The sequence below is a fragment of the Pantherophis guttatus genome, chromosome 2, assembly GCF_059756535.1.
Source record: "Pantherophis guttatus breed Tessera chromosome 2, ASM5975653v1, whole genome shotgun sequence".
NCBI classification, from domain to species: domain Eukaryota; kingdom Metazoa; phylum Chordata; class Lepidosauria; order Squamata; family Colubridae; genus Pantherophis; species Pantherophis guttatus.
The window spans coordinates 259,926,043-259,937,941 of record NC_142064.1 but is presented as its reverse complement, the minus strand read 5'-3'; the positions used below and the strand labels follow the sequence as shown (position 1 = coordinate 259,937,941).

The 11,899-nt window shown below is 42.4% G+C and overlaps 1 protein-coding gene across 1 annotated transcript in view; it reads right to left on the bottom strand.

Annotated features, from left to right (window-relative positions):
• The window catches only part of PRRT1 (proline rich transmembrane protein 1), a 43,130-nt gene that overhangs the window by 4,552 nt on the left and 26,679 nt on the right, over positions 1–11,899 (bottom strand). Inside the window, exons 2-3 of the mRNA XM_034421463.3 lie at positions 7,568–7,980; positions 3,041–3,217 (exon numbers count right to left, since the gene is read on the bottom strand). Coding sequence (XP_034277354.1) covers positions 3,041–3,217; positions 7,568–7,980 — 590 coding nt within the window. The remainder of the gene's footprint in view (positions 1–3,040; positions 3,218–7,567; positions 7,981–11,899) is intronic.

The window sequence follows — 11,899 nt, the reverse complement described above, 5'->3', positions numbered from 1 at the left end:
CAGCACTAACACCTTGATTACTGGGGATGAGGAGGGACTGGCCCAAAGCCGCTCAGGGAAGTTTGATGGCTCTCCCCAGGGGTGAAATGCTCCCAGTTCGGACCGGATCACCCGATCCGGTAGCGATGGAGGCGGGTGGTTCGGAGAACTGATAGCAAAAATCCCTGCCACCTCCCCCATGCCCAGCTGAGCCGCACAATCATCAGAGGCTTTTTTTTTTACTTTTAAAAGCATTTTTTCTACAACCTCTTCGGCCGAAAAAATGCTTTTAAAAGTAAAAAAAAAAAGCCTCTGATGATCGCATGGCTCAGCTGGGATCATCAAAGGCTTTTAAAAGAAAAAAACCCTTTTTTTCTATTAAATGCCTCTGACGATCCAAGCCGAGTTGCCTGATCGTCAGAGGCTCTTTTAAAAAAGCCTTTTGAAAGCATTTTTTTACATTTTTTTTCGCCGAAGAGGTTGTAGAAAAAATGGTTTTAACAGTTAAAAAAAAATAATTGGCCACACCCACCCAGTCACATTACCCCCCCTCCCACCAAGCCACGCCCACAGAACCGGTAGTAACAAATTTTAGATTTCACCACTGGCTCTCCCCATTTCTAATCTAGCACCTTCATCTTTTTCAGCTCCAGGTCTGGGAGAAAGGAACTGCCTAAAAATCCCCAGTTAACATCAAAGATGAACTAGAAACTGTGACTTCCCAATCTTAGGCCTTCACCACTTCCTCACACAGTTGTATGAAAGTGTCCAGTTGTCATATGGGCAGCCCTGGACTTTCTCCTAAGGCCTCAGTTCTATGCCTTTGTTATGAGAATCAAAGTTTGTGGTGTTTAATTGACGAGTAGCTACAGGTAGTCCTCGACTTACAGCAGCTCATTTAGTGACCGTTCGAAGTTACAATGGCACTGAAAAAAGTGACTTAGGACCGTTTTGCCGCACTTACGACCTTTGCGGCATCCCCATGGTCATGTGATGAAAATTCAGACGCTTGGCAACCGGATTCGTGTTTATGACGGTTGCCACGTCCCAGGGACATTTGATCCGCTTTTGCAACGTTCTGACAAGCAAATTCAATGGGGAAGCCAGATTCACTTAACAACCGTTGTTGGGGGCAATATGCTGACTCTGTAAACCGCTTAGAGAAGGCTTTAAAGCACTGTAAAGCGGTGTATATAAGTCCTATTGCTATTACTAAGTTAACTAAGAGCCTTGGTACTACAGTGGTTTAAAGCACCCTGTTATTAACACAGCTGCCTGCAATTTACTGCTGGTTCGAATCTCTCCAAGGCTCAAGGTTGACTCAGCCTTCCATCCTTTCTAAGGTAGGTTAAATGAGGACCCAGTTTGTGGGGGCAATAAGCTGACTTTGTATAAATATACAAAAGGATGAAGGCTATTGCTTAACGCACTGTAAGCCGCCCTGAGTCTTCGGAGAAGGGCGGCATATAAATCAAATTAAAAAAAAAAAAAAACTGCTGCACTGATTCACTTAACAACAACTGGCAAGAAAGGTCGCAAAACGAGGCAAAATTCATGTAACAACTTTTGTCTCACTTAACAGCAGACATTTTGGGCTCAATTGTAGTCGTAAGTCAAAGACTACCTATATTAAGGACTGCATGTTTAAGAGGGCAGCCTAAGCCAGTCTTTCATTTGCTGATGCCCTTTGAAATCATTTTTCTTTTCATCTGATACTCAAATGTATTTTTTTAGCATTACCATCTTTTCACATGGCTTCTCCATGTCCTCTGAGTAAGTGTTCTCGGCGGCTGTCAAGCACCAGTTTGACATTTTACTCATCCTTTGGGCAGACAAACAAAGAGGTGAATGCGACACTTCAGATGGAGGCGGGCACATTGTGGCCTTCGACTGTGACAAAATGGTTGCCTGGCTCCTCAAAGCCCTGGATTATTTTCAGAATGAAGCCGCTTGGCTCTACCAAATGTGTTCAGTACTGTACATGTGTGGGAGGTGAGGATTGCCAGCCAGACGTGAACAAGGGAGTGCACGCGGCATATGTTCAATCCATTTCCTTTTCTGTGCTGTAGATTCTTTCCATCTCGTGACGTTTCTAGATCTGGAAAGGGGGCTCCCTACTCCAGAAGGATTTCCTCAATCGCTTTGGTACTTTATAGGTGCTTGGCAACAAAGATGCTGGGATCCCAGTGCAGCTGCAGTACAGTATTATTTAGGTTGTAGTCCTGCTCACTACACCATCATCACAGGCAGCTACGGCACCAAAGCCTCAGTCCAGATCAGTGTTTCTCAACCCTTAGCCACATTATGATGTGTGGCCATCAACTCCCAGAATTCCCTAGTCAGTATGCTGGGCTGAGGAATTCTGGGAGTTGAAGTCCATGCATCATAATGTGACTAAGGTTGAAAAAACAGCAATCCAGATGTTTGCAATGTACATTCCTGTAAAGCAGCAGTGAGAAACCTGATTAGGGTCACACCGTAGCTGGTTTCCATCCCTCTTTTTAGTCACCTAGAACCTGCAAGATTGGGCCACCAAAACAAACCACAAAATCAAGTGTTTTAAGCTGATCACATAAACAATTTATGGGATTGACTTAAAAGTACTTGTGTCCTCTCTACTGATGACGAAAAAGAGGACAAGTGCCCTCCGCTCACACGAGTGGAGCTTTGCATGTGTGTGCACTTGCCCATTGCTCACACGTCCTGGTTTGTTGGATACTCATCCAACAAGACCAACTATCAAAAACAAAAAAAGATATAGCTTCCAGAATCCCTATTACATTCCCTCTGATGTCCTAGACCACAGGTGTCAAACTCGCGTCATCATGGCGTCACATGATGTATCGTGATTTTTTTCCCCTTCACTAAATTGGACGGGGGCGGAGCCAGCACGTGGCACATCCGGACCGCGGGCCGCAAGTTTGACACCCCTGTCCTAGACAGTGCTCTTCCTGAAAAGCAAACAGCTTTGAATGCCCATCCTGACAAATAAATACAGTTGCTGCACTCGGAAACCCATCTCCTGTACCCCACCTGCTGGATTGAGGCATACACCACTCACCTGCACAGCCTTGATGATAGCAATGATGCCTGTGGGCCAGAAGCAGCAGATGGTGGTGAGGACAGCGATGGGAAGGTAATCGTGTGGTGGGCGCCGGGGTTCCAAGATGGCGATGCCAGGCGTCATCTGTGTTGGGGAGAGAGCTGGTGGTGGAGGTGGGTTGGCCTGAGAGTAGGGCTGGAAACAACAATCGAAAAGCTGAAGAAACCATCATTCATTCATTCATTCATTCATTCACACTTAATACCAAGGAAAACAATTTTCAGCACTATCAAGTAGAAGAATACTTTATGGAATGTACCACTTGAAGCTGCAGGTGGAGTGCTGCAATCTTAAGAGTTTGCACACACAGCCAAAATAGCTCAGTGGTAGATTCTGCAGGGAAAAGATCTGCAGCTTCCAATTCTGATATCTGTTAAGGTGGGGAAGGATATTAGAAAACAAATATTATGAAATATATCGGCTCAACTCTGTCAATCTTGGCCTCTGAATGACATAGCAAAATGGGAAGTTCATAGCTAGGACAATGGCTGTGAGGGAGAAATTGGAAGGAAGACCAGAGTGAAGAAAGAAAAATTCCAAAGGAATAAAAGAGAAGAAGGAAAAACTCCTAGAGGTTTTCATCCAACAATGGATGAAACAAAAAAAAGGGGGGGAACAATGGATGGAAATGAATCAAGGAGAGAAGCAACCTAGAACTAAGGAGAAATTTTCTGACAGTGAGAACAATTAATCAGTGGAACAACTTTGCTTCCAGAAGTTGTGAATGCTCCAACACTGGACGTTTTTAAGAAGAAATTGGATAACCATTTGTCTAAAATGGTATAGGGTTTCCTGCCTATGCAGGGGGTTGGACTATTCTACTCTACTCTACTCTACTCTACTCTATTCTACTCTACTCTACTCTACTCTACTCTACTCTACTCTACTCTACTCTACTCTACTCTACTCTACTCTACTCTACTCTACTCCACTCCACTCCACTCCACTCCACTCCACTCCACTCCACTCCACTCCACTCCATCTATATTCCATTCCATTCCATTCCATTCCATTCCATTCCATTCTATTCTATTCTATTCTATTCCATTCTATTCTATTCTATTCCATTCCATTCTATTCTATTCTATTCTATTCTATTCTATTCTAGGATAGTGGAAAAAGAAATCAAGTGGTACTTTGTTGCTAATGGGGATATGCTCCCCCGCCTTCTAAAATTCTGGTCAATGAAAGGCAAGCAATGAGTGGCATTTTAAGTATTAGTAGTACAAATTGTCCCATCAACTTTCCAGTGCAATCCAGCTGCCTGCATTTATTCTCTGGCTGTCTGGCAAGGCCTCCATGGCTCCCCCACCCCTCCCTCCCTCCACCCATTTCTGACTGTGGGCCTGATAAAAAAGACAAATTAGCTGTTCTTTTAAGGAAGCTTGTTTGCCCTGCATACAAAAAAGACAAAACACCACCTCCAAAGAGCACATAATTAATACGTGTCAGGAGCATTACAAAGGCCCCTAGCCGCATAAACGAGATTAACATGGTTTCGTTCTTATTAGAGTAGATGGATGCTCAGATGCCCTTCTCCTAAATTGCACCTAGAGGAGGGGATGAAAAGCTGGATTTGTGCTCCCAAGCAAACCCCAGCCTACACACTGCCTATGTCCACACGTTTTAGCGGCGTCCTTTTTTCTTTCTTTCTTTTTAAACAATAATAGATGGATTCACATTTTGCACACAGGCTGTTTGACTTAGCAGGATGCCTGCCTCCAGCCGCAGGGGTTTCTAAAGGAAACGTTAGCTTAGGGTTTAATGTTGTGCATCAAACAAGTCACTTTTAATTATAGCCCAAGGAAGACGGTTGAAAGAAACAATGGCTTGGCATAAAAGGACAAATTATGGTTCCTTTAAGCTAAAGTTAGTAAGAGGGTCAGGCGATTTCTCTAAAACACCGTTTGCTGTATTTTAGAGGAAGTTTGTCCTTTCCTAATCAAACTGCTGCGAAATATAAAAATCATATTGCCTTGTGTTGTTAAGATGCCCAAAAATGGAAAGAAGACAAAGTGGAAACTAATCAAAGAGAGGACCAACCTAGAATTAAGGAAAAATTCCAAAGGAGAAATTTTCTGAAAAGTTAGAACAATTAATCAGTGGAACGACTTGCCTCCAGAAGTTGTGAATGCTCCAACACTGGAAGTTTTTAAGAAGAGATTGGACAACCATTTGTCTGAAATGGTAGATGTTTTCCTGCTTCAGCAGGGGGTTGGACTAGAAGACCTCCAAGGTCCCTTCCAACTCTGTTATTCTATTCTATTCTATTCTATTCTAACCCCCTGCTTAGGCAGGAAACCCTACACCACTTCAGACAAATGATGATCCAACGTCATCTTAAAAACTTCCAATGTTGGAGCATTCACAACTTCTGGAGGCAAGTTGTTCCATTTTGAAACTAATGAAGCTAACCGAGATAGCAAAACTGACTGCTTGGCTTAGAGACAATAATTGAACTAAATTTCTTGAGATGTGAAGACCATGGTTTGATTTCATAGACCAGGGGTCTCCAACCTTGGTAACTTTAAGCCAGCATGGAGAATTCTGGGAGTTGAAGTCCACAAGTCTTCAAGTTACCAAGTTTGGAGACCCCTGTCTTAGACGATAAGAAGAGAAATCAACTTTTGACTTTGGAATGTGAAGATTAGTTTGGATTGGATTAGAGAAATATTATAGCTTTTTAAAACATAAGGTTATTTGTATTTAATGATTTAATACCAGATTAAAGTTAAGAGAAGAATGTTTTAGGAATATTGGCATTTTAGGGTGCTGATTGTTAGGATTTTAAGTTTATTAGCTATTTAAATTTAGAGAGAGGTTGCTGTACGGTTATTTTCTGTGGCATAAAAGAACTTTGTAGGTCATCTTTCTTATAAATGTGTTTGTGGCATCCTGTCACTTTTAATTTGTATGGTTCTTCCCTTTCCTTTCTCCCTGTCCTTCATAATAAAGAGCATACAATCACCAGAGTGATACCTCAAGGAATCATGATTCTTGTTATTTCTGGATTAACTCGTATCTGCAGGATAAGGAGACAGTCCTCGACTTGAAACGATTCATTTAACGACTTTACAAAGGCATTAAAAAAAGCTCACTTACAACCAGTCCCCACATTTACAACCATTGCAGCATCTCCAGGGTCATATAATCAAAATTCAGGGACTTGGCAACTGGCAAGTACAGGTAGTCCTCAACATACGTCAGTTCATTTAGTGACCGTTTGAAATTACAACAGCTCTGAAAAAACAGAGACTTGAGACCATTTTTCACCCTTACAACCAATTAATATTTATGACAATTGCAGTGTCACCTAATCCCCTTTTGTGACCTTCGGACAAGCAAAGTCAATGGGGAAGCCGGATTCACTCAACAACCGTGTTACTAAGTTAAGAACTGCAGCGATTCACTTAACAACCATGGCAGGAAAAGTCGTAAAACGGGACAAGACTCACTTAACAAATGTCTCGCTTAGCAACAGAAACTTGGGGCTCCACTGTGGTCATAAGTCAAGGACTACCTGTATTTACAACCACTGCGGTGTCCCTGGGACACATGACTGCCATTTGTGATCTTCTGAATTGGCTCCTGACAAGCAAAATCAATGTGGGAAGCCAGATTCGCTTAATGACCACATGATTCACTTAACAACTGCAGTGATTTGCTTAATGATTATAAAACCAGACACGACTCGCTTAACAACCACCTTCCTTAGCAATGGAAATTCTGATCCCAATTGTGGTCTTAAGGACTGTAAGAAAGTCCCAAACTAATACAGGTAGTCCTCGACCTACGACCACAATTGAGCCCAAAATTTCCGTTGCTAACTAAGACATTTGTTAAATGGGTTTTGTCCCATTTTACAACCTTTCTTGCCACCGTTGTTAAATGAACCATTGCAATTATTAAGTAAGTGATACGCTTGTTAAGTGAATCTGGCTTCCCCATTGACTTTGCTTATCCGAAGGTCGCAAAACGGGATCACGTGACCTTGAGACACAGCAACGGTCATAAGTACAAACCAGTTGCCAAGCATCTGAATTCTGATCATATGATCACAGGGATGATGAGTGGTGCAGTGGCCTAAAGGTGGAGCTCTCGCCTCACAGTCAGGAGGCTGTGAGTTCGATCCTAGGTAGAGGCAGATATTTCTCTCTCTGGACACAATGAGGTTATGTCTACTGAACAAAATTCCACATTGGCAACAGGAAGGGCATCCGGCCATTAAAAAACACTCTGCTAGCTCCATTCAGTTGTCCAGACTCCACCCCGCAAGGGATTTATGGGGTTGTTAAATGAAGATGATGATGCTCATCATAGGGATGATGCAAACATCATAAGTATGAAAAATGGGCATAAGTCACTTTTTTCAGTGCCGTTGTAACTAAATGAACTATTGTAAATCAAGGACTACCTATAAGAAAGTCCCAAACTAATACAACCCCAAGAACTTCTCCGGTTACCCAACTGAGCATAAATACTCACCGTCCCTACAGGGTAGACCGGCACATACGCCGTACAAGGCTGCAGCTGAACCGGATACCCTGGGTGCATGTAGCCTCCGATGGGAAGGGTCCCGACAGGCGGATGCGTCTGGACTACGTAGCCCTGGGCAGCTCCGTTGAATTGAGTTTCCTGCATGTAGGGGTCAGGGGGGAGGCGGGGGAGGGTGGCAGAATGGTGGCGGGGCGGGCGCGGGAGGGTGGCTGACGTGGGGGGAGGCCTGGGGAGAGTAGCAGCCCCTCCAAGCCGGGGCAAAGTGGCTGTTCCCGAATGCACAACCGTAGCAGAGGAATCGCTGTATCCCGGGATGGGGGCATCCTGGGAAGGCGGAGGGGGAGGTTGCAAAGGGGTGTTGTAAGGTGGGGGAGAAGTGTGTGGGGCGGAATCAGGAAGTCCTAAAGGTGTGGGGGGGGAGAGGAAAAAGAGAGAAAGGAGTAAAGATAAAAGAAACCACCAAAAATTACACGTTAGCGCGGAAAAAGCTCTCGGCAAAGGAAAACCCGGTGAAAACTTGGTGAAAAGCCATGTGGTTATATTTATTCCCGTTCTATCAACACTCGGTTTCCCTGCCTGCATCCAAAACACAAATGTACCCATTCAAAATAGATATTTTAAAAACCCAACTCCCCAACATGAGCAGCAGACTACGCAGCCGGCTTGCAATCTGCTACACCGCTCCGGCGTTCAAAATACAGATTAAAAACAGCAACCGAGACAGATAGCTGTACCAAGGTTAGCTCAGCCCACATTTTCTTCTCGGTTTAGGTTATTTTGCCAAAGCAAGATCTAATCGGGGTGGAACAAGCCTCAAAGTTTGTCAGGAGAAATGCAACGTGACACCAACCGCCCCGTGTTGCTTTCTGACAGACCAACGGTCCAGAAACAAAAAGACCTAATTCTGTCACACTGAACAACTGCAGAGAAATGGATGTTCAGTCTTTCTGGTTCTCTCATAAGTCTGAAATGCCCACTAGAAAAAAGTTTGCCTGCGTAAAACAAGAATGTGGCATTAACACCGATTTCTCCTATATGGGGTTTGATATCAGCCCTTCAAGATAGATCAGGTCAGGAAAGAGCCGGGTGACCAAGAACACAGGTTAGTCCTCGACTTACAATTGAACCCAAACTTTCTGTTGCTAAGCAAGACTGTTGTTAAGTGAATTTTGCTCCATTTTACGACCTTTCCTGCCACACTTGCTAAGTGAATCACTGCAGTTATTATAGCAATAGCACTTAGACTTATATACCGCTTTACAGTGCTTTTTACAGCCCTCTCTAAGCGGTTTACAGAGCCAGCATATTGCCCCCAACAATCTGGGTCCCCCTTTTACCGACCTCAGAAGGATGGAAGGCTGAGTCAACCTTGAGCCTGGTGAGATTCGAACTGCCAAATTGCAGGCAGTCAGCAGAAGTAGCCTGCAGTACTGCATTCTAACCACTGCGCCACCTCGGCTCATAATGTTAGCAATAATATTCTGTAGAATATTTTATTCTGAGGAGATTGGGGTTAGGGTTAGGGTTGAAAAATGAGAACATTACTTTGTAGCCAAACATCCTTATTTTTTAAGAAGCGATCAACATATGAATGATAAGGTAGCTAATCTGTTTTAATTGCACAATTGTTGTATGAACAGAACAGAACAGAACAGAACAGAACAGAACAGAACAGAATTCTTTATTGGCCAAGTGTGATTGGACACACAAGGAATTTTGTCTTTGGTGCATAAGCTCTCAGTGTACATAAGAAGAATAAAATACATTCATCAAGAATAAAAAGATACAACACTTAGTCATAGTCAAGGTTACTAATAAACTTATCAAATTGTACTAGGAAACAAATAAAACCAATATAAATTGAAAGATACAAGCAACATGGTTATAGTTATAAGTGGGAAGAGATAGATACTAGGAAGGAAGAGAAGAATAATAAGTAGTACAGTCTTAGTGAATTATTTGACAGTGTTGTGGGAATTAGTTGTTAAGTAGGGTGATGGCATTCAGGGAAAAAACTGTCCTTGTGTCTAGTTGTTCTGGTAGGTTTCTTAGCATGGACTCTGTTAATCACATGGTCCAGGAAGCCCTATTGAATTATTTCTGAGTTGGGAGGCATGTGGTGTGATTTTGGTTACATAAACTATTTCCCTTCCAGTCTGAACATAGCAAATTGATTTCTGGAGAGCAAATGAAGCATAAAAGTGTCAACAACAACAAAAGACATTGAGCTGAAACACCAATGTCCCAGCCTTGGCTTGAGAGGAGACGGTCCCTTAATGTAATACACGGGTGTCCCTCATCCCACTAAAACGCACAATCCAAGATGGCTGAAAGGCAGCTTCTCCATGGTACCAATGAGCTGAAATACTTGTGGTTGTGGTTTATCTTTCTTCAGTCGATACTATGCACCTACGCTTCCCTTTAAATCAGTCTTTTTTTTAACAATAACAGAGTTGGAAGGGACCTTGGAGGTCTTCTAGTCCAACCCCCTGCCTAGGCAGGAAACCCTATACCACTTCAGACAAATGGTTATCTAATCTCTTCTTAAAAACTTCCGGTATTGGAGCATTCACAACTTCTGGAGGCAAGTTGTTCCACTGATTAATTGTTCTAACTATCAGTAATGTCTCCTTAGTTCTAGGTTGCTTCTCTCCTTGATTAGTTTCCACCCATTGCTTCTTGTCCTGCCCTCAGGTGCTTTGAAGAATAGTTTGACTCCCTCTTCTTTGTGGAAACCCCTGAGATATTGGAACACTGCTCTCATGTCTCCCTCTAGTCCTTCCTTTCATTAAACTAGACATACCCAGTTCCCGCAACCGTTCTTCATATGTTTTAGCCTCCAGTTCCCTAATCATCTTTGTTGCTCTTCTCTGCACTCTTTCTAGAGTCTCAACATCTTTTTTACATCGTGGCGACCAAAACTGGATGCAGTATTCCAAGTGTGGCCTTACCAAGGCATTATAAAGTGGTATTAACACTGCACGAGATCTTGAGTCTATCCCTCTGTTTATGCAGCCTAGAACTGTGTTGGCTTTTTTGGCTGATTCTTGACATACCCAAACTGCCCAATTTTCTTGGCAAGATTTTTTGGAAGTGCTTTGGCCCTGCCTTCTTCCTTGTTGCAGAAGACTCCTGAGAAAAAAGGCTGAAAAAGTATCTACAGTATATACCCTCTCACATCCTGGACAAAAATTGTTTCAAGTCCTTCCCTCAGGATGCCGCATGCCAAAACAATTAGACACGGAGACGGGTTTTTTTCCCCTTGTGCCGGAGACGGGTTTTTTTCCCCTTGTGCCGTCACTCTGCTGAACAACTAATTCCTACAGCACTGATTTATGTCTAAGGATATTTACCCATTTAGTAGGCCTGCATTGCTATCAGGGTGGATAAAAATCAATGGTTTTTTTAAAAAAAATCAAAAAAATCAGATTTTTTTTATTTAAATCGGATTTTTTTAATTTAAATTGGATTTTTTTTATTTTTATCAAATTTATTTTAATAAAAAACTTTTGGGGTAAAAATCTATTGTAAGATAGTTTTCTATTTAAGATACATAAATAATTTAGTTTATTCAGCATGAAATGGAGCTTAGTTATGTAGCATGAGGCTGTATATTGTGCAACACTGGGACTATCCGTGAGTCAACAGTGGGTGAAAGGAGTAGCAGAGATGACAGCTGCTCTTTAAAAATTATGATTTAAATGGAGTTGATTTAAATCAAGTCTTTTTACTAGTGATTTAAATCATGATTTAAATTGTGATTTAAATCAACTCGATTTAAATCAAATCCACCCTGATTGCTATTATTGTAAAGGTGCTTTTTTCAGGAGGCAACTGGATTTCCTTGTTTTTCCTTTTGAAGACGTTTCGCTTCTCATCCAAGAAACTCCTTCAGCTCTGACAGGATATTGGGGAATGGAAGGATTTAATATTCCTTGCAGACAATCCTTCCATTCCCCACTATCCTGTCAGAGCTGAAGGAGCTTCTTGGATGAGAAGCGAAATGTCTTCAAAAGGAAAAACCAGAAAGTCCAGTTGCCTCCTGAAAAAAGGACAACCATGACCTGGATGACTGAGAATCTCTACAGACGTATTGCTATTATCCTTCTTATCTTTCCGACTACCTTCTCCTATTGGTATCTTATGATTATATCACTGTGTTGTTTGTATGTACTACATTGAAAGCTTATGCACCGGAGACAAATTCCTTGCGTGTCCAATCACACTTGGCCAAATAAAGTATCCTGTTCTACTGTAGCCGGCCAAGAAAACAAACCGATGGCTCATCAAATAAATCAACCTAGAATTCTCACTTGAGAG